A 26,748-nucleotide genomic window follows, 5' to 3' on the forward strand; every position below is an offset into this window, starting at 1 on the left:
TTTGTTTTTTTTTTAATTTTGTTTTGTTGGTTTTGTTTGTTTGGGCCTTGGGCTTTGGTTTTTTTTGTTTGTGGGTTTGGCGTGTTGTTTGGTTGGTTTTTGAGATGACCTGTTTTATAAAAGGCTTACAGGTATAGATAATCTTTAAATGCAGCATCATAAAATTAATTAGCTTTCATTCAAGACACCAGATGTCTAACACTGCATTGCCCTGTAGGCTGATGAAACTGTCAACTTTATTATTTTTCACAGGCGATTCCTGTACTCCATGACTTCCCACAGGTTTGTGTGTATATACATTTAATTATATCATACTGGTGCTAAATTTACAGCATTAGATATTTGTGTTTTTCTTTGGGAAACAGTGCTTTCTACCCACAAAGAATTTTACTGTTCACAGTTTAACTGTACTGTTCACACCTGATAGTTCTTGAACGCAATTCATTTCTTTAAACTGTTAAGGAGTTAAAGCTTAAGGAATAAGCTTTGTTTTTTTCACTCTTCAACCAATCTGCAAACCAGTCATTGTAATGAAATTCATTAACTTTTTAAAAAAGCTAATAGTTAGCAACAGTATAGAAAAAAATCCAGAATTAATGACTTAATGTTTAAATTTAGCATAGGTTTAGCAATCACTGATAGGTGGCTTGTAGTGTTCATCCAGAGATTTTTAAAAGCATTGTGCCTTGAAACAAATCATCCATCTCGAAGGCTCCAGGTGCTCTGCCAAAATGCCGCTGTCAAACCAGGGGCTGTCAGCGGCGGGGACAGAGGGGAGAGCACTGGTGAGCGCTCATGGCCAGCAGCCCCAGCTCCCAGCACAGGCCCAGTACAGCGGTTGACTCTCTTCTTGTTGCATGCATGTAAAGTCTGGATTATTACAGTTATGAAAAGTTATCACTTGTAGTAAGGGCTGTAGTAAGGAGTGTTGTTTCCATCAGTGCCAAAGGCACACTTGATCCATGGCCAGGCATATTCTGCAACAGAAAACAATAATGATGAGATACTTTTCAGGTGCTCTGCTCTCAAACTGTTTCCCAAACTGACTGCAGTGGAAAGCCACAAGAGCAGGGGCAGCAGTTCTTCACCTTCTGGTCTGCATGTGCATGCAGTCTCAACTATCAGACCACCCTCCCATTCCCTACCCCTCTGCTTTTCTCGCTCCCTCTTCTTCTTCTCACATGACTCTACGACAAATCCCAAGACCGAAGTTTAACAGCTGCTTCCCCTGCCCCTACCGCACCACAAGGGTCAGCCTGGGCCATTATTGCCCTGCTTTCCTACCACACACTGACTGATGAAGGTCCTGGCACCATGTTCCCTTTCCCCATCAGAACCCAGCAGTGCTGTGCTGGTCTGAGCCAGCAGCTGAGGGGGCAGAGGAGAAAATACAGCAGCTCCCAACCTTGCTTCAGTGTCAGATCACACAGGAGTTACAAGGCAACACCCTTGTCCTGTACTACGCACCAGTCACGCTACTCTATGTTACGCTGTGCACTGGGATACTCTGACTGGCTGTAATTTCCCCTGAGGGTCTTCAACAAGGAAATTAAAGGGTTACAGGAGAACTGGATCACTATGAGTGGGAGGCAACTAATAATTATGTGTTTTCCAAAATTAGCATTCATAACTTTAGAGTCAGAACCTTCCTGACAAAGTAGTCAACAGAGCAGAAGAAGTGAGCAGCTTTGTAGTCTTAGGCTTCCTCTGTCTCTTAGCTCCTACTTTTCTAGCCATTGTGTATCTGGGAACCTCGTTACCTGTCAATGGGGTATACTCCTTCACAAACGCTGACCAAGGCATACAGTTGTCTCAGTGCATACTCATACTGAAATAAACAAATACTGTTAATAATTTCAATGACAAAGAACAGATACTGTTTATCTAAACTAAATTGTGGAAGTAGTTTAGAGACGGTATTAACATTTAAGGTGTTTATTTGCTGTCTTGATAATCCAGTACTAAATTAAATGGATCTTTCTTCTCTATACTTTGCTCTTCTAACTTTACTAGGTAAATTCAGCTGCTGCTGAACATTGCCCCCTTGCAGCAAGGCTCACCTACCTAACCAATTTCATTCAAAAACACCCACAGAAACAAACAAAAATCACTAAAGAGGAACTAAAAGTTTAACAGGGCAATGTGGCCTCCTAATAGTTTGGTTGATTAGAAGTTCCAATTGAAGGAGTGCGATTGCTTTTGATTTGTACACAATACTTAAATCTTGGCTAACTGCCAGAAAATCCTATTCCTTTCTGCTAAAATCAATCTGCTGTTGACTCACCCTACTACACACCACTGCCTGCTTAGGTTATGATGCGTGACATCAGGACTGAGTTTGCTGGAATAGGAACTGACCTCTTATTCTTGTACAAACAGTGCTTATCACAATAGTATTTGGTTCTCAACTCCAGGAGAGCAGACAGTAATAAACCCCCTAAACTAAAAAGTGGCTCTCAGGAATTCAACAAGGGTGTAGCAGCTAGGCTACTGCAAGGAACTATGCAACACACAATCATAATACAGAAAACTGAGTGTATTGGGATTATGAATTCGAAGTGGTGATGCTGTGTTTCTGGTTTGCTGGTAGTGATGCTTCAAGCAGAAATACATTACTTACTTAACACTGGGATTTCTTGGAGGGGAGCTGATGAAGGAACAGCACTAACTAGTAAAGTTAGGGATTATTTCTGGTTTTAAGTAATCTTCTTGCTTATCTACAGGCATAGTGGAAGTGGTTTTCTGCTTTCAAAAACATTACTCACACCCTCCACAACTAAGCTGTCAGACTGGCCCCACGCTAGCTTTTTAATAAAAGCTGATTTTGCGGATCTGCTTACGAATACTGTGCTTGTTTCACCAGTACGTGCATCAGGTTACATCTAATGCTTGACTTACCAAGGGTAAGTGCCAGTTGAAGCAACGAGCTTTGAAGTGGTTCACCACTGACTCGTAGCAGTCGTAATTGCTGATGGTCACTCTGTCTGACAGAATTTGGTCGGTCTGTTCTTTCGATCCTGTTACTAAGGTGATGATCTTCCGCATGGATTCTTGGATAAATTCTTTCACCTGTGCATAAGCCAACAAGAACTTAAAACATGCTTTTTCTAAACCTAATTTGAAGACTTTGAATTAAATTTCTTTCTTTAAAACTCCCTCAACTCTTGGGCTCTTTAAGGAACCCAGTTTTGCGATTTATTTTTAGCACAGTCATTTGGATCTGTCTTTAAGCACACAAAGGAAAACCTGGCACCCAGAATCACTCACTGTGCTTCTAGTGTTCTGCCAGAAAAAAGATAACAGCAATACTGCCACCATTCTGCAGGAGCTATTTGATTTGGGAGACTTCAGTTCTACTGAGTCAAGAGTGACTCCTCACAGCAAGAATCCCCATGGATGCACATGAGGAATTTCCTGTCAATAAAAGCTGTGAGACTGACTTTTGCATTTGCTTACATTTGCCTCGCTAATCATTACTGAATGTGCTTTGTGGAACAGACAGCTGAATTTTAAAGGAAGAGTAAAACATCACCTAGAGGTTACCAGTCTGAAGAGTAATTTCGTTGCAATTTTGAAAAACTGGAAGCAACCCCTCCCTCTGACTTGATGTATAGTTTTAATTTTTTTTTGTTTTGCTTACCTCTAGGTGTGCCTTCATCTCTGCAGCAATCTTCTTAGCCTCGTACAAGTCATTGGTAGCCATCAGCTTTCGTTTCAAGATCGCAAGAGGCACGTCAGGACTAGGAGTCAGGTCATAGTGTTCTACAGGTGGCAGAGAAACGGGAGCAGCTTTCTTCCCCATGCCCTGAAACTGCATAACTTTCATGGAGGAGATGCTCTGAGGGTTAGAAAGTAAACAAATGGAAATGGTCAGTCACGCTCTCAAGGCAGTCTGTGTTTGCCATGCAAACCTAACTCTCTAAACTTGCTTTATTAGAGGAAATGAAGGAGAACGTAGGGTTGTGTGTGCTTGCACATTAGGTTTTTTAACCGAAAGCCAAGCCTGCCAAAAACCAGGGAACTTTTATTTCCAAATCTCACTGTGGGGGAAAAAGACAGATTAAGGAACCTCTTTTTTTTTTTTTAACAAATATTTAATTTGTCCTCCTATTAACACACTGAATAATTAGACTATTATAAATGATATAACATCTCTCAAGCCTTCCCATTTGAGGGACCAATGTACTTAACTATTCATTAATATTCATATGGAACTGGTAAATACCCTTCTCGTACTTGACTGAAGTGTTAAATCACTGGCAGAGCTTGGAGAACAACTTGTATTCTGACTCCTTGAATTAAAGCATAACATAACGCTGCATTTTATTTAGTATCAGGACCATCAGCTCTTAAATGCTGAGTGGTCTTCTGAGATGAACAGTTCCATTTTCTAAATCAACCTTGCTAGCTTACAGTGATTTTTTTCAGCGATCAAAGTAGGGGCACAAAAGTTTTTCAGATATATCTGACAAGGAAGCCCACTCCAATACATACTCTGTTTCCATACTGCATCACATGGCTGGTGTTGGTGCGTTTCTTCACAAGCTGAAACTGCTTGTGGAGTGTTTCTTTTCTCAGATCCTCCTGCATGAAGAAACTTCCATGTGGTCACAGATACTTAAATTCAGCTATTCTAAAAATGCAAGGAAAGCTGGGAAGACTCTTAGCTGCCAGTTAGTAGAAGGAAATAATAGGGTATGAGTTATACAGCCTTTGAAAGACATAAAAGCAAAAACTGAAATGAAAATTTGACAACATATTCTCCAATTGCTTTTTGTGATCTCTTAATCTTCCAGCAAATGGGCAAGAAGGGAGCAGGCTAGCACATGAATCTCAGATTCGTTTCCTTACTACTGTTTTCCATTATGCTAACAAATGGGTTAGCCACAGGTCAGTATTTAAGGATCCCTGAAGCAGAGGTACAACTTACTGAACTCACCCATTTGTTTAACAAATTTGGAGATGTGGTCTCAGATTAGCAAATCAAGATTATGTGAATTTGAAACTAGAAGCTAGACAGTTTCTAATTTTATAAATAGCAAAAGAAGTGTATGTTTCTGGAAGTTAGTTTCATAAATGAATTTAGTCGCCCAAAGATTATACATGGTTCTGAATAGTAGATAAATACTTTTACCAACTCAATTTGTTGATTTCAGTCTCATAAAACCACAAAGATTTTAATAAATCCTGTAAAAAAGCTATTTTTAAAAAGCCTAGTTATTTTTCATGCTGAAGCCTCTTATAAGTAACTTACCATGTCTGAATCTTCCATCCAATTCACACTGTACCAGTCACCAAGATAAGTCTGCCTTTCCTCATCGTAGTAACATGCGTAAGATGACTCTCTGGGATTGGCAGCTGTTGTTGCATAAACTGTAGATAAATTGAAAGGATTTTTTTTGTTGTTTTTTTAATCCCCCATATGATTTATTACTTTGCTGCAAATGATATATTTGCCTAAGTATTCCGGCTTTCAGTCATTTACTTCTAAGTAGCAGGAAGGAAAGAAACCTGTTAATCGCCCTGTACAGTCTGTCTCAGCGCTGATGCAAGAGCTCTTTCCTTGCTGCCAAATGTGTGGTCTGGGGTGTTTAAAGAAGAATACACACTTACAGGGGAAAATCTCCTATTCAAAGAACTTCCTGACAATGTTGGGTACTGACAACCATCCATACATTAATTTTCTTCATTATAATAATAAAGACTTTTTTTCCAAACTTGGAATAAATCCCCAAAATCATCTTTTCTCCCAGAAAAGGGCACCTTCTAAGTAATATCCTGTCTTTGATAACACTCTACACTGATAGAAAAGCAAATCAAACCACTACAACATCTGCCCCAAGCACACTGTTCCAAATAAGTCATTGCTAACACAGTGGAAATAGAGAAAACATGCCTTCACAAGTATTATTAAGACAAAAGCTATTTTGACTTTTTGCCAAAGTTGATTCATAGCATGCTTGTGTAACTGAATGAAAGTCCAAGTTTCAAGGTGAAAAGGCGTTAGGCATGCTTTTAGAATATATAGCTAGAGCGTTGTTTCTACTCTGAATGTACCTCAAGTTCAAAACCCCCCCAAAAAGTCCTAAATCCTGTCTGTGTAGTAAAGTTCTGCTCTTAACACCCTTTAAAATGCTAAGTAACCAGCAAAGCTTTGTAGTTGAGCATGGAAGGCTGCCGAAGACAGCTGCATAGTGACATAAATTGTCAATTTTCTGCCTTTGTAAGCCTGTAGCAGAGCTGGTGGTGAAACCACAGAATCCCCAGACTGGAAATTTCTAATCGAACAAACTTTGAAAAATGCTGATTCACTGAGTGTTTATTTTGAAGAATCTCCAATATGAAACATTCTGTGTTAACTTTGTGTAAATCCTTGATAGGGCTGCAGGAAGCCCAGGTGGGTGCCAGGCAGCACACTCCAGGCCCAAAGCCCCAGGAAGCTGTGGATCGACACATGGCTGGCCTTCCTGGAATCATAGCTTCCAACCTATAAGCCAGCCAGAGCACTCAGTCCCCCTGCCACAGAACAGGAGTTTGACAAGATTGTGATTCCTCATCCTAACCAAAGCTGAGCTCCTAGTTCTGCAGCAAAGAGCTTTGAAACCCTGAAATATCTGAGGTCCACTTCCTGGGTTATTGTGCAAATGAGTGTAGCAACATTGCTGGGCAATGATGTCTCCCAAGTGCCTTTGCTCCTCAATGATAGTAGGAACTTCACACCTGCTCTTGGCAGTGCTGAGGCTGAGAAGTGTCAGTAAAACAAAACTGCTACCAGTCAAGGGCAACCACACAGTTCCTGAAAAGAAATACTTTTTCAGCTTCTCACTTGCAAGAAACTGAAAGCCCTGACAGACTTTATAAGACTCCATTAATGCTTTAAAAGGAACTTCCCATAAATGGAAGACATTGCTTTCTATAATTCTTGTGCTTCCCTGCTACAACTGTGCATAAGTGCCTTGACAAGATGTGACATTTAAGTCCAGTAAGTTAACTGATTGCTCACCATTGATATTATCAGGCAAATGATTCATCATAGATCCAGACTCGCATGCTTCAATGTAAAACACCATCTATAAAATAAATCAGAGACCTTAAGAAACTCCATGAGGAAATGGAGAAAAGCCCTTCAGTGCTTTTCAGCTGTAGCTGTTTCAGCTGTACCCCTGAAACAAAAGCTATCCATAATGCTGCAAAATGAAACACAAAAGCAAACAGATCAATTTTTGATTTTGGGGAACTAAACTATGTGGAAAGGGAAAACATGATCACAATTAAAAGATGGTATTAATCTCTATAGAATTCACAGGGATCTACCGACTAACGCCCAAAGCACGAATCAAATACACCATCAATGGTTAGGCACAGCAATGTACCACTACTGAATGCAGCACTTCTAGACCTATGGCCATGGAGGTGTTCCTCAACACAGCCAGCCACAGCAGACAGATTATCACAGAAAACTGATTTAAAAGCCTAGCTACTAAAATGTTCTAAATATTTCTTTTCCTGCTTAAAAGTACTCGCGATAAAATAAATGCCTAGAATTTTCTGACAAGAGGTGCAGTCTCTTGAACTATATTAGTAACTGTAAGAGAAACATGAGGTTTCTACAAGCTTCCTGTAGTAACAGTGCAGTCTGAAGCCAACAAAGCACAGGAAGAGCAAGTCAGGTACACATTATGAGGGTGCGGTAGTTACGGATGTTGTTTCTCCATGGTTGGTCAAAATATATACCGTTACCTAAAGTCAGTATGTTACGTCTCAACATTGACTGCCAATATACAGTAAGGTAAAAACAGAGAGAGCAAATATGGAGAGGATTAATCTTTGTAAATGCAAAACCCTAATCCAAGTTTCATTGCATGGCAACAGGTTCCTCCTGCTTTAAATAACTCTCAAAATGAAGACAAATGTCTTTCTTCCATGCCAGTTCCTCTTTTCATTTCACAACTTCTGTTTACCTTCTGGTATTTTTTGTGATGATACATGTACCAAATAGTCTTATTCAAGTCCCTCACGTGAAGCTGTAAAATAAGAAGGCTTGTATTAAAACCACTTATACGCAATAGACACACAATTCACCTAATAGGAATAAATACCAACTGTCGTGAATATGTTTGCTGTTTGCCATTGAATATATGCAGGGTTTGCCCTTCTGAAATAAAACATCCTAGTATTTACCACTCCAGAAAATATGAGTAATGGTCTCACATGCTATGCATAGTGCAGCAGAAAGCCCAATCACACCTGTGTAAAACAGTCTGTTTGGACCACCAATGTCCAATGAAATATAAAATGACATAACTTCATTTCAACTTGAGTACTTCAGATTCAAACTGGAAAAAATCCAGTCTGGGGTGACAAGGAGAATATTGTTCCTTTCCTGCTCCCACCCTCCATATCGCAGTGCATTGATTGTTTTTGTGGTTTACATTTATTACTTATTATTTTAGTACGTCACTAAAAGGACATTTTTATGACAAAGTGATCCCTGCGAATGCTTACATCATCCTCAGGAAAAGCCAGAAGTCCTGGAGCTCCATGGTCAGTGAAGTAAACAAACACATGATCCTTGGGACCACTGTAATGAAAAATTTGCAAATAAATGATTTCTAACCAGTCCAACCTAATCTTCATTACAACAATAACTTGCTTCTCAATGCCAAGACATGCAAATATTTGAAAATAATACCCTCCTCTTGATAATTTTTACTGCTTTGGGTGCTTACAAGAGGAGATGAGTGTCTGCAAAAGGAATGAAACCAGGAGTACAGGCGAGTCTCCCAAGCATGGGGAATACGGCAATGACACCTCACGTTTCAAACTGTAAACTGACTGCTGGCTAGGCAGGGGCTGGTACTTTAAGTATGGTGGGAGCACAATTGTTTTTTAATGTCTATCTGAAGAATCTCTTATACCGTGGGCATTTGTAGCAGTCTGACAAAAAAGGAATGTTTTTATAACTAAGTTATACTGAGGCACCAGTAACACAGGGATAAACCAGAAAAACTTATCTGATAAGATCCTTCGGTATGTTTATGTACTACCTTGTTATGATCTGTATGGTCATACTTAGGCAAATCAGCGTCAGCCTACATCTCCATGAAGACCTGACATGTCTAACCCGTCAGGCCAGACTGGCAGTTGCATCAAGTGGCTCTGCAGTCGGTGGAGCGCTGCCGGCTCCCAGCTCCGATTCCCTAACATCTGTGCAGTACACTGCTTGCCATAGATTTTTATTGCACTCCAAACCAAACAGATATGTTTGGGTGAAATTAAGGTCTTGCCCTAACAGCCAGATCTGCAAAAGGATTTTGCTTTTTTACTGTATTCAGGGATAATTAAAGATAAAATCACGTGAATAGATTGGAAGGAGACCCCAAGCCCTCCCCTCTTCTTCTGGTATCACTGGTCTAGAAATCCATATTTGGTTGTGCTCTTTCCTAACAGCAAAGAGGTACGACTGCAGCAGCTCAAGGGGACACTGTCCAGCCTTCTGCCTGGCTGATAACCTGCTGGTTAGGGAACAACCTGGAAGACAATCCAGAAGCCTTCTGGGCAGAGGGTAACTGAGCACTCGTCCCACCCAATAGCAGAAGTCAGACCACTTGGGAATTCACACAACAGAGCCTAACAAAGAAGGGCTGGGTTTTACTTTTCTGGTTCCCACTCTTGAGCCTCAGTGCAAAAAAATTCAACCCAGGAGAAATGTAAATAACTGAGACTTTTCTATGTGGGTTCAAGTTGTCTTCCCCAGTAGCTAAGAGTCTTTGGACCTCTGCATATCCTCTCCCTTATTTGACTTGCGACATCAAGCTCTCACAGGTGAGGTGATTGACTTTAATGAAAAATACTTTATAGTCGACTCTTGATTAATTCCAGCTACTAGAAGAGAACAATTCAGTAACTTTGCAGCAATTTATTAACTTTTTGCCTATACACCTTGCATATATCGTTTTCTTTCTCAGTTTTTCAGGATGAAATTTAAACAATTGAAAGCAGTAGTTATTTGACTACTGTCTTGCTCCTTCATTTTTTTTATTCTCCCCAATGCCAGGGCAGGATTCTTCTTTTCTGTTTCATTGCTTTGTCTCTAAAGTTAAACTGCCAGCTGAAGATAGACACTTACATAATTTTTCTTTAACTAGGTTGGTTTTTCCAAACGGTCAGATTTAAATTCTTAAAGGTTTTACAGGAAATAACATACATAGAAAAATATAACATAACTCTTCACCAGCAGTCCTGAGTCAGAAATACAACACCTTAGTAAATAAGCATCATGCTTTCATATCTCAAACTCTGTAGAATCAATTGAATAACTGACAATAGGTGTCCTTCCAAGAGGTCTTATAATTAAGACCTCAAATATATTGCTTTTATTCTTGAATCACCTAAGTTATATAAGCCTTAAAATTACATCCATTAATTATAGATCTTACATTCTATTTAGCCAGTCTACAATTTATTATTGTCCATATATCAGAATACTGCAAAACTTGGAATCATTTGTGTAACTTAGCTTACAAATATTTAGCTTACAAATACATAAATTACAAAGTTAATTGCTTATACTACTTTTTCACTTGCAAGGATTTTTTTGCATTAAACATAAACTATAATTCAATTTCATTACATTCCAAACCTCAATAACCTTACATCTGCCACAAAGACCAAGGCTGGGACTAGACATGCAATTCTTTCAGCTGATGAGTTGTTTAAGTGATCTCTTTTCCTCTGCCACTGACTGCTGAGTCTCAGCACTTCAGGTGACTAATACAACTGTTTGTGTACCTTAAACCAAACCCTTTCTAGAAGTCTCCAATTCTTGATAAAACTCTTTGAATAGCCACTCTTTCAAAAGAAAACAGTCTAAATAACAGATACCTTAATACAGTTGATACTATCCACTAGAGTTTTTATACCTTACTCTATACCGCACTCCATACCAGTCAAATATCGGCCGTTGTTTCTTGGTGCTGGATAGCTTAAGAAACCAGAACCATTGTATTTCTAATGTGAATGAGCTAGAATTGCCATCAGTAGTCTTGCTGGATTGTCAAGTTGCTCTAATTTACCCTCTTATTTTTCTGAAATCAGTGCCAAAGTAAAACTGCACAACCAATTATTTTCTCTTACCTTTTCAATACTTTTCCTGATCCCACTCCCTTCATTGCTTCCACATCTCCTCTGAGAACAGCAAGGAAATTCTTTGGAGTAACGTCCTAAGGATTTAAGAGGATTAAATTCAAATCTGATCATAAAAACAACAAAATCTTCATTTAGAAATACGGCTTCTGAAAGTCAGAATCCATGGATGGGTGACAAGTTTAGCCGGCCACCCCTTTCAATCCATCATTGTACAATGTATTAGCTACTGATGACTTACTCGGATACTGAATCATGAAATCACCAAGTGATTGGATTACTGATCTAATTTAATGGAACAATTAGTCTTACACAGCTGTTCTTCAGCTCGAGTTATGACATTTATAAATGCAAGACTTTCCCTCCTTGTATTTCGTGTGCTAGCACAGAAGCAGTGCAAAGGTTTACTTTTATGACCACTGCTTCACTTCAAAGCATCCATTGTTTATATTCATCTTAGGACCAAGCAATAAACTTCACAACAAACCATGCAGGTGCATAAGCTGGAGGCTTTATACTATATGTTGGAGTGTAAGCTGCAGGCTGAAAGGATTTATTCAGACACTGGCTAATGCTGAATGGTGTTTCATTCCTACCTCCTTTGTATAGTCCTTGGGCACTCCAGCATACACATCTGTGCCATTAGGTCTATTGATGACAATGCCTTTTGTTGGATTTCTGAAAGTTAAACAGAACATAGAACCATATGAATAATTAGCCATGTGCCATACAAGGACCACAGAACAACTGGGAAACCATTTAAACTGTCCTGACTGGCCTGCTTGCCTGAGAGAGAGTGCGGGTACTGTCACCATGTGTTGTTAAGTGATCTCTGAATATAAAGGCCTTTTCACTTCAGTCAGTTGCATATGCTTGCCTCACGTGTCCTTACCTTCAAAGAACCTTCAGGTATCCCACCTCAGACCATGATGATTAATCTGAAGATGTAGGTGGGTGGTCTCTTATACTATCATCTCTCCACTTTCAGCCTTGCTGCCTGTGCCCTTCACTCTTTGCCCCCAGGGCTGCTGTGTGTGTGAAGTCCACTCATTTCTGCTGAAGTTGTCTCAGAATTAGAGGTTGTATAACTGAACTGTTTCATACAGAAAGCAATTACACACTCTAGACAGTCACCAAGAATGGGACATATACATTCCTCTGTTGAATGCACATTCTGGGAATTAATCTGATAATGTCCTTTAAAAAAAAATCTGCAAATCATGCAGGGAGCTTCCTTACGTTTGTTGTTTTAGGCTATTTAACTCCTGTAAACTGTTACGCCTGGCTGTGCCCAGGAGTTAAGATCACTTTATCTCGTAACAATGAAGCTCTGCAGCCTGGTGCCACAACTGATGCTGTGTTGTGGAATAAGGCTTAGAAAACTCATGAGCACGTTTCAAAGGAGAATTATTGTGCTGCTGAATAAAATGTCTCTATGCAAATCACAGGTGGTTTTAAAGGTTTTTCTTACAAAACTACTACAAACTTAAACATACTGGTGACTATGGCATGTTTGTAGTAACCATATAGCATGTGATTAGTGCACATTCATCACTTACTCTTCATTATCAGCAATGTCATCATACATCATAACAATGATCTGTTCATCTGGAATTCCATTCCGGTGTACAATCTGGTATGCATGGCACACGTCTGCCTGAAATTAAGCAGATTTTCATTACTGGCTTTAACAGAGGTTTAACCAGAAAAATAGGTTTGCTGGCCTAAGAGCAGGCTATTGTCCAAAAGAAACTGCATTCAAGTATAAGAGACTGAGGGCTGCTAGGGGGCTGAAATGCACAGGTTAAACCAAAACTCAATGTCTTTAACTAGGAGTAGTTGCATTAATAACAGAGACTATGATCAAAACTTCTTCCTCATTTACCTATTCTGATTTCTTATTTAAACAGAAACCAGAAGCTAATTCAGACTTGGTATAGGTAACAAAATCTAGCAAAAGGTTCTCAGCAATGTTCTCCATTCTGTGAGAAAACCTAAGTGGAAACCTTGTGCGCTGCCAAAAAAATCCAGAGTGTGCCAAGCAGAAGAGTTGGATTTCTACCAATTTCAATTAGTTCTGTACCAAGCCTGCATGACTAAGCATCAAAGACTGTCCATGGCTTAAGCAAGTATGGTTTACCAATCCCATCTCTCTGCAAATATTTCATTAAATCTTGGTTTACTACATGAGAATTTTGGGTAACAAAAATTTCCTTTTTAATCATGTGTTTCTCCTAGAGTAACACTGAAGGAAATTCAGGGCAAGAAAACAGATTTCAGTGGAAAACAGAATTGCAGAATTTCTGTTCAGGCTCTTTTACTGACTTATACAGGATATGAATAAGCAGTTTTTCTTTACAGAACCATCTCCCCATGACGCAGAAATAACAATACTCATCAAAGTGATATTACAGTAAATGCAAACCTCTATCAGAATGCTAAATTCTTAGTAAGTCCAGCCCAAATAATTATTTTCTTTTAGACTTGCAGTCTGTGAATGACCTAATGGGATATCTACAACCACCCCAAAACTCTAGAACCTAGCACATGCTAGAAAAGCTGTGCAGATTTAATGGAAAAAATCTCATCTAACAAATGCACACTCCGAATGCAGGCCAGAAGCAAGCTTTAAAGCTTACTTCTGTTGAATTAATCTAATTTACTAGCTTGTAAATTACACTGAAGTGGTTTAAGAGGACCTACCTAAGTTCAGATGACTTTAAAGTATTAGTAATTTTGACTAGTTTAACTGAAAGGACACTAAAATCCTGTCACTTTGTAATCCTTAGTCTTGTAAGCGTGGCTGAAGCTGAAGAGAGAGAATAGTTGTGCAAGATTCTGGGAAGGGTGAGGCACATTCAATGCTAATGAACTGTCCCACAGCAAAATCTCTTCACGTGACTAACCCTGAATGTTCAATTGTTCTCACTAAAGCAGTTCCGTTTCCTACTGCACAAGTCAGCCTATGTTCTCTTTCACCTCTCCCAGACATCCTCCACCGTTTATGGTTTTCTGTTTCCTTGTATCTCAATACACCAGCTGCTCCCTCAACGAGTCAAAAGGCAGAGGTTAAACAGAGCTATAAAAGTATCACATGCAATATGAAACAGCAGAGTGCAGGTGTGACTAAACGTATGTTTAATTTTCAGAAGCAACCCAAGCAAAAGCAGAAGAAAACAGTAATCACAGGGCATCTCTACACTGATTGATGAGTAGATCATAGATCGCCTCTCTCTCTTAAGACATAATACTCTTCTGGTATGCTGACAGAAAGAGTTATAGGCTAGCAACACAGAAATCCTTAGGCATACTATGGTGATATAATATCAGCATATTCAACGAGCAAGTGTCTGTGCTCCCATAGACATGTGACTGGTCAGTAGGAACTTCAGAGGTGTTTTTAATCAATACCAAAGTACTCAAAATTAGTTAAGCTTTATAAATGCATATTATCAGCTTTTTTGCCTCCTCTCTCCTTCCTTCCAATGTATTGACTGTTTGCTCACTATATCCTGTCTTAGCAAACAGTAAAGTAGACATCGGTGGTAAATGTAAAGGGGTTAAATTCGCTATTGTGGAGGGAAACAGATCACAGAATCACAGAATCACAGAATTGGCTAGGTTGGAAAAGACCTCAGAGATCATCAAGTCCAACCCCAATCGATTCCTCAACACAAATTTATGCTTGTCTGGGGATTCTCAGAGCTTTTTAAGGCTTTTGCTAAGGAAACTGCACCTGCTGGCAGCGTAATGATACCACCAACAGAGGCTGGAGAAACAAAAATGTGTTTTGCTGCTAAAACTCCATTGGCTAAAGCAGGGCAGTTCTGAGTTTCTATCTTGGTTTCTTTGCACAGAATTAGCTGAGCTGACTGGCCACCTGTGATGCTGGTCACATGCATTAAAAAAATAAATCTCTATAAAACCAGAATAGGGAGGTGTGTGTGACTCCACAGTATTTCCTGTTGATGTGTAACTGTCCCTCCAATACTGCTGGCTGAGCCTTGTTTCTTCCAGAAATACTTCTGGCATAGCTGTACCAGTAAACGACCCAAAAAGAGACAGCTCATGTTGTTCCGGATCTCTTGTTGGTATTACTCTTGTTGCTTTCCTATGTGCGAGGAACGCTAGGAACATTTATTGAATAAATTGTCACTAAACACAAACTTTTGTGGCCATGATTGCTGCTACTGCACAACTCACATGCCAGCTACAAAACAGACACTTTCAATGGCATCGTTCAAACCTTTCATCAGCAGGTCTGAACCTGTTGCTACACCAGCAAATTTCTATGGCAGATCTATGCTTAAACAATTAACTCCTAGATTTTGAAAGCATGGGAATTCGAGGTGGTATTCCCCTGTTTTCCTGGGATGGACATTTTCTTTCCCAAAATGTACACTTTGAGGAAATTCTAAAAGGCAGGGGGAAAAAAAAAAAAAATCTCAGCTTTCCTCTGCCATACAACTGTTTACGCATTTGAGTGACCCAGCTTTCAGGCAGACTGCTTGGCGGAGGGGGAGGAATTTTTGGAAAAGTCAAGTTGTTCTATGACACACGCGTGCATAAATAGTTCCTAAAGGGAAAAGCTTGGACTTATCTGAAATGGGTTACTTCTGGTCTTATGATCACTAGGTCATGTGCAGTGAACGGTCAGCTTCATTCCAAAGTGGCACTGTTCCCCTTACAGGTAACTGAAATGCCATGGCCTAAAAAAGACTGAACTCTAATATACAAGCATGGTAGAAGAATATGTTTGAAATACCAGCCATGTTTCACTCCCTTGTTTAAACATACATCAGCAAATCAGCAAAAAAGTATAACCATTTTAAAAACTTAGGAAAGGTTTTCCCATTACTTCAGTTACAATTTTGTAAGCACGCTGAGGAAATGTTAATTGAAGCCAAGTAGCCAAGGCATCTTCAATGTCTGTTACCTGCAAGACTGGAGAATTTAGGCCTGTCCTGGACTAAGATACTGCTCTGGCTGGTAGTGTCAAAACCTCTCAATAAATACAGTCCCTGGCCCATAAAGCTCGGTAAGTATAAGAATAAAATCAACAACTGGAAATAAACCCATGTATGCGAATACAAACGTTTTTATTTTTAGTACTCTAATTTTGTCAGACTTTTTCAGTTCTTTTTCTCCTCAAGTATGCACTGCACCTTTAGTAAGACTCTTTCACATCAGGTTTTGACATTGACTATGTCTTTTGGAGTATGCAGAAAGTATTGGTCTGTCTCTCCTCCTGATCTGTTTGTGAAGCCAACTTTAGATTTGAGTTAGCTGTTACAATCATCTCCCAGGACAGGCAGAAATATATGCAAAATTCTATTTCTCTTAAGGAGAACTAGTTTGTTGGCTCATTCCCTAAATCCACCAGTAGTGTTGAGTGCTGTATTTGCTCATGGCTTTCACAAAGCTTTCCAGAGTAATCCCATCTAGCTGTTTGTACAGTAGAGAGTTGAGCCACTTTCCCAGGGAATGGGGGGAGTACTCTTTCTGGTGTAGATTGTGAGTGCTTAGTCGCATTTAGGGAATAGCAGCCAGTCTGGTAATAAAAATGCCGCTACAGAGAATTCAGAATAACTACTGAGGAGCAGAGAAGAGCACACGGATAGTCCTTCCACAGCCCAAGCCACTCTAATAAAAACCACAAAGATATGGCTAAAAACACCTGAAAAGCCACAAGCGTAAGGCAACACACAAGCGAGCTCTGCAAGGACAGTAACCCTGTCACATTGGGCTGTATGCTATGCAAACCACTTAAAATTTATTTTAGGAACTTGATGAGATAAATGTGTAAGACAAGTTTAGATCATCCTGATTAGGAACAGTCCCAGTTCAGCAATTACAGAGGAAACAAGTACCTACAAGGTGTGAATTTGCTCATAGATAAGTGCAGTGGTTTTTTTCCTTATCTTGTCTGCACTTGCGGTTTGCACCACTGATAGTGGATCCCGACCACTTACAGCTAAATTACAAGTCCAAGATGAAGCTTCAGATTCTTTGAGGTTACAGGTGCAAACTCAGTGTTTAAAGGGTCTGCACAGTCTTTACAAACTTACTGTTCATGGGGTCTGTACAGCATACAGTGATGGACTGTTTTCCCCACAGCTTTTCATGTACAAAATTGAGACATTTTTCAAGGTGTAATCTTTTTCTTCTCTTATGGTTGTTCAGTCAGATGAACACACACTGCCACCAGGTAACTATTGCAGAAGGCAACAGAGTATGTTTTGACAGTGTTGGGTGCAGACAGCGTGCAAAACACCTGGAGCTCACAAATATAAATGTAACACAAACATACAACATCATTTACTAACTGTACCCTGAACAACTTACTGAGCAGTTGAAACACAGATGTGTCTGCTGAGGTCTCAGATTACAAAGGCATAATATGAGTGCTTAGTTGCACATAGGGAATGGCAACTAGTCTAGTAATAAATTTAAAAAAAAAAAATTACATTGAGTACAGAAACATACACATCCACAAATTCACTTGTACACCGGCTAGAGCAGAGAAGTTCTGCAGAAGAAAGGTGATGGCAGGAAGAAAGTGAATTAGAGTACAACATTTTTTTCTGCAGATTTTCCCTTGGAAAGCAAAGCATTATACTAATCTGCAATCCTGCAGCACTGCTTTGCTTTCTAACAGTACAGGTATTAATCTACTGAAAAACAACAATATTTTGCATTGTTAGTTGACATTATCTTCAAAATTAATGTGCTAAAGAAATCTCGTTCTCATTTTTCTAACACTGAAAAACAATTACTTAATAACTGTCTGCAAAGCATAAACACACTCAAATGTTCATTTGCTTCTGTGAAACTGTTCAAAAGACTTGTTGCTGAACAGAAATATGGAAGTGTGCATCTTGTGTTCTTCATAACTCCAGTATACCTGGCAGATATACTTGCCATTTGAAGGCTCGCTGACAGAAAGGTTAAGAACTTTATGCTTGGGCAACTGTAGAAAAGTAATTCTCATGAGCCACAGCTTCAAAAATGTAATTTTATTTAAATGTTGTGGTATTAACTCCTCCTAGAGTGGAGGAGAGCCAGCAAGACTGGTTATGCAGCAGTGGCAACAACTACAGCATAACTCGGTGATTATATTTAGACACCGCAGGGCAGGCAGTGATCAAATACAATGCTGGTATTTTTATAATTGTTTTCTGATTCCAACTTTTAAGATATCTTTTTTCAGACTTAATTTGAAATATGAATGGTTTATATTAAGGTTGTAACACTTTAACTGTGGTTATAGGGAGATAACTACAGTGCAAGGAACAGACAAAATCCCAAAAACCAGTTTGTCAAAGTGTTGATCTAGCATTTGGCAGCAACAGGTTCTTCTTTAGACGCAACAAGGCTGTCAGTCTGGTTTACTCAGTTTTAAGCTCATCGCTGTGCTGAAAGTTCCAAACTGATCCTGAACTGAGGGGGAAGAGAAACGTAAACAGGAAACCCAGCATGCCCAACACAGCGAAGGTTCATTTCTTCCTCAACACAAATAGAGAGGATTTTACAGGCAGTTACATTAAACATAATAAGTATTTTTAAAGTTTCAGTGTTGAGCAAATCAGACTGATGTATGTACTCAGTGCATTTAATACAGTTTACCTTTCAAAATGCTGGTTCTGTACACTAGTGTTTCAATCTCTGTTCGAGTTCACCTTAACCAACAATAGTCTAGCAAGCTATTTTTCTGACATTTAGAAATACATGAATGTGTACATAAATTAGAATTAAATGGACCATGTTCTCCAGAAAAGAGGCAGTTCCAAGTTTAAAGTAAAGACTGCATTTAACTGTATATCAATCTGTTTAAGGGATTGCCCAAGAATTCCCCAAAGGGAAAAACTGCCTTAGTCTCCTGACTGCTGATTGTACATCTTGAACTTAATCAGAGTTAAGTCACTTGCATTTAATCCTGTCCATCCTGACACTCACATCACAATTCCACAACATACTGGTTTTGACAGCAGTGTCAAACTCAGGAGTTCCTGTTCCCCTTTCTTTCTGCCATTCACTCCAATCCCCTCACTCCAGTACCCCGTACCCTTGTTGTGCCAACACAGCTCTGAGGCCATGCTGTCAAACACAGTGAGTGAGCTGATTCAGGTTAAAGGAAGTCCCTTCTGCATGTCCTCCACTCCACAAAAACATAGTGTACATTTGTAGCCTTCACAGATTTTTTAACTGGAGAGAGGGAGCTTTTCATAACATAAGGAAAAGAGAAAAACAAATGTGAAGAAACCAGAATGTGTCTCAAAAAGAGATTTAATTCAAGACATCATTTGTTCACCTGGAAGTTGGAGTCAGATCCTCTAGACTAGCAATAGAATATCTAGACTAAATGATAGAATTTCCCAGGGTGCAAAGGTGTGATTAGAGGAAGAATGCTGTTCCTCCTGATAAAGACAGCTTCTCAAAAGATGAAAGACAAAGTTGCAAGCAAACAAACAAAAAAAAAAAAAAATCAAATAGTAAAGGGAGCAGAGGAAGGGAAATCTATGGGTGAGGATGACAAGAATTAAGACCAGGCTGTGAGTGAATCTGGTTGCTGTTCATTTTGGAAACTGCACAAACTGCTGGAAGACCAGAAGTAAAAGCACTTGCCCAAATGACGAAAGGGCTGAACTAGCAGAGGCAGCTCTCATCTCCCCATGAGTCCCAGAGCAAGCATCTTCTGAAGTGTGGCCAGCATGCGGGAACAGAGGTCCTTACCTGGTGTCTATAGTTGTACCAGCCGTTTGAGCCTGCAACAATCACCACCCAGTGCTTTCCTCCATCTTCAGGGTCTTCCATGGGGAATGTGCTGATGCCCAGAGCACAGCCCAACAGCACAACCACCTTCAGTATCATCTCTTTTCTTTATTCACTCCACAAATGAGAGAAGAAAAAATCCCTAATGAAGAAGTTTGAGAGAAGTAGATGAGAGCACACCAGTAACAAGTAAAACAAACACAAAACAAACATCAGCATCACAACTAGAGGCTTTTCTTGGTTGTGGGGGTTTTTTGTATTTTACAGACCATTCAAACCCACAGTACAATTTATGCTCATATCTTCCTTTAGCACCAAGCTGCTACTGGTTACAAGAGTTTTCTGTCAGCTTTCAAATCTCACAAAAAGCAATTCTGAATAGGACAACCAAGCCTTTCAGTTCCCTCTGGTTGTTTTCTTCTATAATAGCTGGTAACGAATAAGCCTCAGATGCAGAACAAACCTCACTATCAAGTATTTCACAGACAAAACCTTTTCAGATTAATACTGTTCTCTTGCTCTCTGCTTTTGCAGTTCACTGGTTTCCACTCACTGGCAATTAGCCCACTATTATTGAGTCAAATCCAGGGTGATGTAGGCACAAGGATGCAGAGATGTGGAGAAGTGCTGGGAGGTGCCACAGCAGCTCCTCGTGCCCACGCTGCTGTTGTGCACGGGATCCGGCCCAGCTGCCAGGGCTGCGGGCAGCGCCGCCCGTGAGAGCCTCATGCTGCCTGTGCAACCGGCTGCACGAGCAGTGGAGAGCAAATGTGAACCGGTACCACATGAAAGAGTAGCATTTTCGTCTCTTTTGCACAAGATGCAGAATGAGAGAAACGTGTCTGGGCCTAAGGACGTCAAATTCAGAGAAGCAAAGCCAGAGAAGGTTTGAGCCCGTGCAGAAACGGCTCTTTCTGCTTTCTTGAGAGGACCACAAGTAGTGTCCCCACTAGAGAACTTCTGAGCACCTTGACCATCTGATTAAGTGCTTGCTATAAAAGCAATCAATCTGGCCATATCTAATCAAAGGTTTGCTTTTCAGGGCTTCTGAGTGTGAGGGAGTCAGGTTATGTATACTGGTCACAGTCTCGGGTCTGCTGCATCCACCGTGTAACTCACAAAGCAAACTCCCCTGAAAAATTGCATACTCTTGGCATATGCACCAAGATTGTGTATTTCCTCAGGCACTGAGAGATGGGATCTTACACTGGCCTGCTTATAAGAAGGCCATTCTGGAGGCTGATCATTGCTGACATGTTAGAGGAGCCATAGTAAAAGGTGAAATAGTCAAGTTTGGCATGGTTTTCTCTGGAATAAAAACTGGAAACCACCAATCCATACAACACAGTCACAAGGCACAATGTCAAAGCTACCACTAAACCAAATAACTAAACACTATCTAAACCAGCCTCAGTTCCCCACAGTCAAAACCACCCATCTGCAGCCACTCAAATGAGGCTGAAACAGTGAAGTAGCCATCTCACCTCCAAAGCAGCTGCGTACAGTGAAGACTGGTAACATGCAGCATGAGTCTTTGCAAGACTGGATCTCCTGATCACTAAGATTAAGTCTTACAGGCAGCAGCATGAAAAATATATATGTATGTATATACATATATATATTTGGAAGTGGGTGGTTGTTGGTGTTTTGTTGGGGTTGTTCTGGCTTTTTACTTTATTTTTTAACGGAGCTGGCACAAAGTAAAGGAAGTCATGTATCAGCTCCTATAGCAAGAGCTGTTACCACACAGACGAACTCTAGAACACAAAAGAGAGAACCAAATATTAAGTGCTAAGACACTACTTCTTCCAAAAACTGATTTAAATCTGGAAGTTTATCTTCCAGGAATAAGCCACTCTTGTCATTGCCTGCAACCGTGAGATTTGGGAGTGCTCGTTTTAAAAAAAACCCTTCAATTGCTCAGGCAGGCAAATTAAAAGACTGTGGTGTTCTGGGTTATGTTGATCGAGTTCTTGACCTAGAGCTGAGAAGGGAAAGTTCCCATCACATGCTATGTCTCAGGTTATACTCAAAGAGAAACCAGCTCAGCCAACCAGCTTACCACAGGTACATAAAAAGCCATTTTCTGAAAGCAATGGAATCCCATATCTGTCACATGCAACTCTAAACACATGCAGAGTGACACTACAGAGGGAGAGCTGAAAATTCACTACAAGATCATTTTGGAGCTTTGGCTGATGTCCAAAAACATGAGATGATTTCATCAGCTCTGCCTAGTCTCTCTTGTAGAAGAGTTAATTAACTTTGCTTTGGAGACCACATCAGGAAAAAGGCTTATCTCTCAGACACAGTGGGTTCAGTGCCAGATCCCCACCTGCAGAACCACAGCGCACACACACGCAGCTGCTGCAGCTTGCACAGTCTCGGGAAGAAGCATGGCCAGAACTGGGTGGCTCTGGCCAGAACATTTCACTCAGCTCTTTAAACCTGTTTTTCCTGCCAGAAGTACTTTGACCACTTCCCATTCCATGGCTAGCACACATCTCCAACTTGATTAGTGAGGGATGCTTAAGAAAGACCACATCTGGAAGAGGCTGCCTGCTGCTAGAACAATTCTTCTGGTCAACAGCCTGTTCCCTGAGTTCTCAAGTTTCCTTTGGGAAAACAGTCCACTAAGATCAAAAGACTTAGAACAACAGGGTACCACCCTCAAGAAAGGAGTTTGAGTTGATCTAAGCATTTTCCCCTCCTGCTTAGAGTGATGTTGACACTTCTGTACCTTAAGCTCCAAATACCTTAAGCACAGCCTCTAAGAGCTGTGTAAATAGAAACCATTTATCCATTTCCCCTTCATGTGAAATAAGTGAGTTAACAGTAATCTTGGGGGAAATAGCAGCCCTAAGCTAATCAGCTGATCATGCCGGCTTTTCTTGGAAATCTCTCTTTTCAGCTGTTCTTATGACCACTAGCCTCTTCATTTTCAGAATCCAGTCACAGCTCCTCTTCCCACAAAGTATTTGCATATTGCCTGTCACTGCTAACATTTAGATGCTGGTTTCCACAGAAGATGTGATTCAGGATAGCTCTCCACCCAAGACACTGATGTCTGCAGTCCTCTGTCAGCAATGTTCTGCCTACATGTTGTGCTGGCTGCTACACAAACTGAAGCACCTAAACCTGTGATTAAGCCCCTGCAAAATTAGTCTGCATTTCTTTATGACTTGTATGGTAGAAAGAAAAAGTCTTTATCCCTGTAAACTCTAATAAGCTGCATTTTGAAGGAGATTACGGTCTCTGTTGCAAAACAATTCTTTACAAAATCTACTAGTAACCATTTTATGAATCAGTTTAATTTGATTAGAACTTGTTGTAAAATAGGTTAGTATAGCTACTGAAGATGTGCAAGTCACTTTTACTGTAAAAACATGACTTTGTAATTATTGTAAATCAGAATGGTTTTAAATACTTTTAAACATTACATAAATGTATTTAAAAGTCATTTTAAATAAAGTTCATTCTGCTGTTTGCAGACTTGTCTTCAGCAGCACAGAGATGGCATCATTTACTGGGGCGGGGGGGAAATAAAATCACTCCTTATGCTTCCTAGGATGGTGGCAATCTATTAGATTGTTGTTGTTATTTAGGGGATGTTTTTCCTCTACGCACTTCAAAAAGCTCAGATTCAAATTTCACAGATCTTAAGACTTCAGTAAAACTGCTTCTGCTCTTTACTTTCATGTGTCTAGAAATATACAAAGCTCCTGCAACCACATTTTTATGGTAGAAAAAACAGCTACTGCAACACTGAGTGAATAACTTACTACATGACATGATTTGGGGTAGGGGGCAGCGGGGATTCAGAGCAGAGGAGTAAGTCAGACAAGGTTAAGCATTTCTGATCCACAAACACAGAAATGTTTGGAGCATGGACAGAATGAAATTCTGGAGAAGTGATTACGCAGAAAGTCTGAGATTCCTGCACTCCAAATGTCTTTTCCTACAGTTTATCCTAGAGCTTCAGATCTTCACTGTAATCTTTGTTTTAACACCCAACACTGCTGTCCCATCTTAATCAGGAATGACTGGTGCTACTAACTCCGAGCAGACCTCCATGTCACGGCAGGGTGTCTACCAGCTATAAATAACTGCAGCCACAGTGCAGAACCTTTCAGGCATCATCGGCTCTTTGCAAAAAACCCATAAATTCTTTACTCCATCTTTTTGCCCCGTTAATATGCACTATCAAGGACTAAACCTGTGTTGCTGCTGCTGCTTCCCCCAGTTCTCCCTCTTCTCTCCCCGAGCCCCGTCCGTCCGGACGAGCCGCTGACTCCTCTCCCCGGTGAAGCCCTTTCCAGAAGGACGAGCTCAGACACAGCTCCGAGCCAGACGGGCCCCGTGACAGGGAACACAATTGTGCCCCAAACCCTGCTGTCAAGGGCAGCCCCGGCGGTGCAGCAGGGCGCTCCGCAGCAGCAAGGAGTGGGCGGAACGGCGGGAGCACCGACCGCTCCCCCGGCGGCCCAAGGCGGGGGGACCCTGCGAACCGACCGAACGGCAGTCCCGCCCCGGCCCCACCGCCCACTGACGGCCGGGCCCCAGCAGCCCCCGCCAGCCGCGGGGCGCCGAGACGAACGGCGGGGCTCGGCAGCTCTAGGAGCCGGCGGGGGAAGCCAGCGTCTCTCGGCTGCCCCCCGGCCCCGCCAGGCCCCTCTTCCCCACTCCGAGCAGCGCTGCCGCCGGGGAGCGGGGAGGACCGGCAACCCTCACGGCTCCCTCGCTCACGCGTGCCCCAGCCATAGGCCGGCTACGATAACGCCCCCGCCCCAAACAACGCAGTCCCACAGCTCCCCAGCGCGGCCCCGCCGGCCGGCCCTTACCGCGCTACCAGCGGAGCCGTCTCCCCCGCGGCCGCTGTGATTGCGGCAGGCGTCGTGCGGACCGAGGCGACCGCGGGCCGCGGCGGGCGGAGACTGGCCCGGCCAATCGCGGCCGGGCGGAGGAGCGGCTGCACACCCGCCCCGCCGCACTACATGCCCCAAAAAGCCCAGCGCCCCCTGTCCTCAACGGACCGCGGGCCTCGCGCGCAAAGCACGCCGGGAGTTGTAGTCCACCGGCTTCCCGACGAGTCGCCTGGCCCCGGCTGCGCTGTGGAGCGTGTTTCGCGTGGGCCGGGGAGCCCGGCTGGGGCGGGGGCGGGTTGGGGTCCGCTGGGAGCCCCTCAGGCCGTGCCCGCATGTGGTGCGTCGGTCGGCGTTGGCCGGCTGCGCTTTCCCGTAGGAACTGCCCTGCTATTTCGGGGCAGGACGCCCAGACGGGAAGGTGGAGGAATGTGTCAAAGGGTAATTCCTTAAACGACGGAAGAAAACTAATGCCCCCGCATCGTATTTCAGCAATGATGGGCAGCAGAGTGCTGGCTTCTCACTGCAGACCGTGCCAGCCCTCGCCAGCCCTCGCTCGGAGCCTGCTCCCTGCTCCTGCTGAGCGGCTCAGGTACGGCACGGAAACCTGCGCTGATCAGTACACAGAGGAGATGAGGGGGCTTTGGTGATGTACTGAGAAAAAGCCTGAGAAACGCTGCTGTAAAGTCTTCTCCATTTTTAATGAGAGAAAGAGAAGCAAAGATCCTTTTTGAAAAGTAGAGGCACGTGCTCTTTGCCTAGTAAACCACATAGAACGGAGCACACCAGCTTCCCCCTCGCATGCTATCAGTTAAAAGAAAACAAACAACTTTGCACTTCTTTCTACTGACTGTTTTTGAGTGTCTGCAGACAGTCATAGTTTTGCTCTCAGTTTGCCATTTGTGTTATTTGCACCATCTCAGCTTTGCTTATGATCATAAATGTAAAAGTTCGTTACAGATTAATCATCAGTACTTTCCTAGGAGTTGGAGTCCCCATTAATCTGGCATGCTTCCAGACACAGCAGAGCACTTAACATTCAGGTTGGTTCAGAGATGACATTTTTTAACTGACAAAGACCATCATGCTGATTATCCAACAGGAAAAAAAAAAAAAGCAAAAAACCAAACCAAAACAAAAAACAAACAAACAAACAAAACACAAAAACAAACAAACAAACAAACAAAAAACCACAACAAAACCAAGCCCCAAACCTTCCCTTCCCCTCAATTTAATTTGGACTTAGTAACCAGATCGGTTATGCTTCTGTTTTGAGAATTATCCTCCAGCCATAAAAGTGGATTGCTGACCCATCCAAGTTCAGCTCAAAGGTGGTTTTCATCCTGTTTGTCATAGCTGGGCTGCATGAGCTAAGTACACCTTGTGCAGCTGTCACTTGTAGACAGTCTAGTAATATAATTGCCAAACAACCTGTTTAGAAATTAACCTATGTTCATTAAACATCAGCAAGATGTTTCTCACTGTGAGAAATATAAGATAGGAAGACCCCTAAAGCAATACTCATCTCAGTTAAATGCATTACACAAGTAATAAAGACACCCAAGTAACATTCAGGTTTCTACTAATGAATGCGACTATTTCTTTGATGGTGTTAAAAAATTAGCCTTCCTGAATTGGGTGGGAAGTTTGTATAAAGGGAAGAAATGAATGGTGTTGCTGGGGATGTGGGCTGAAGTCAGCAGAGCGTTTGCTGAGAAACAGTTGTGGGGAATCTCAAAGAGAAGCAGCTACATCTCCTGCAGCAGGAATCCAGCATGATCCCTGCAGCCACTGCTGCCATGGAAGAGAATAAATGAAATAACGCTCTGTCAATCACACAAACACGCATTTTATGGCCATGTAAAGAGGCATGCATATAATCTTTTTTAAAAGAGAAGTGCACGTAAGTAGGTAAACAGTATGATTCATTTATGAAATGTTTTGCTCGTTGGTCTGACAGCGCTAGAAA

The 26,748-nt window shown here is 41.5% G+C and overlaps 1 protein-coding gene across 1 annotated transcript; it reads right to left on the minus strand.

Moving 5' to 3' along the window:
* LGMN (legumain) lies at positions 1–24,906 on the minus strand. Its single transcript, XM_065839644.2, has 14 exons — positions 24,759–24,906; positions 19,879–20,059; positions 12,705–12,802; positions 11,742–11,823; positions 11,137–11,222; positions 8,506–8,581; positions 7,962–8,024; positions 7,004–7,070; positions 5,255–5,373; positions 4,495–4,584; positions 3,641–3,838; positions 2,899–3,069; positions 1,761–1,828; positions 1–977 (listed from the first exon to the last, which is right to left on the minus strand). Exons 2-14 carry the CDS (start codon positions 20,014–20,016, stop codon positions 938–940), a joined length of 1,296 nt encoding a protein of 431 aa, XP_065695716.1. The 5' UTR covers positions 20,017–20,059; positions 24,759–24,906; the 3' UTR covers positions 1–937.
* Positions 24,907–26,748: the final 1,842 nt, after the last annotated feature.

Source organism: Patagioenas fasciata, chromosome 5 (genome assembly GCF_037038585.1).
Source record: "Patagioenas fasciata isolate bPatFas1 chromosome 5, bPatFas1.hap1, whole genome shotgun sequence".
Lineage (NCBI taxonomy): Eukaryota > Metazoa > Chordata > Aves > Columbiformes > Columbidae > Patagioenas > Patagioenas fasciata.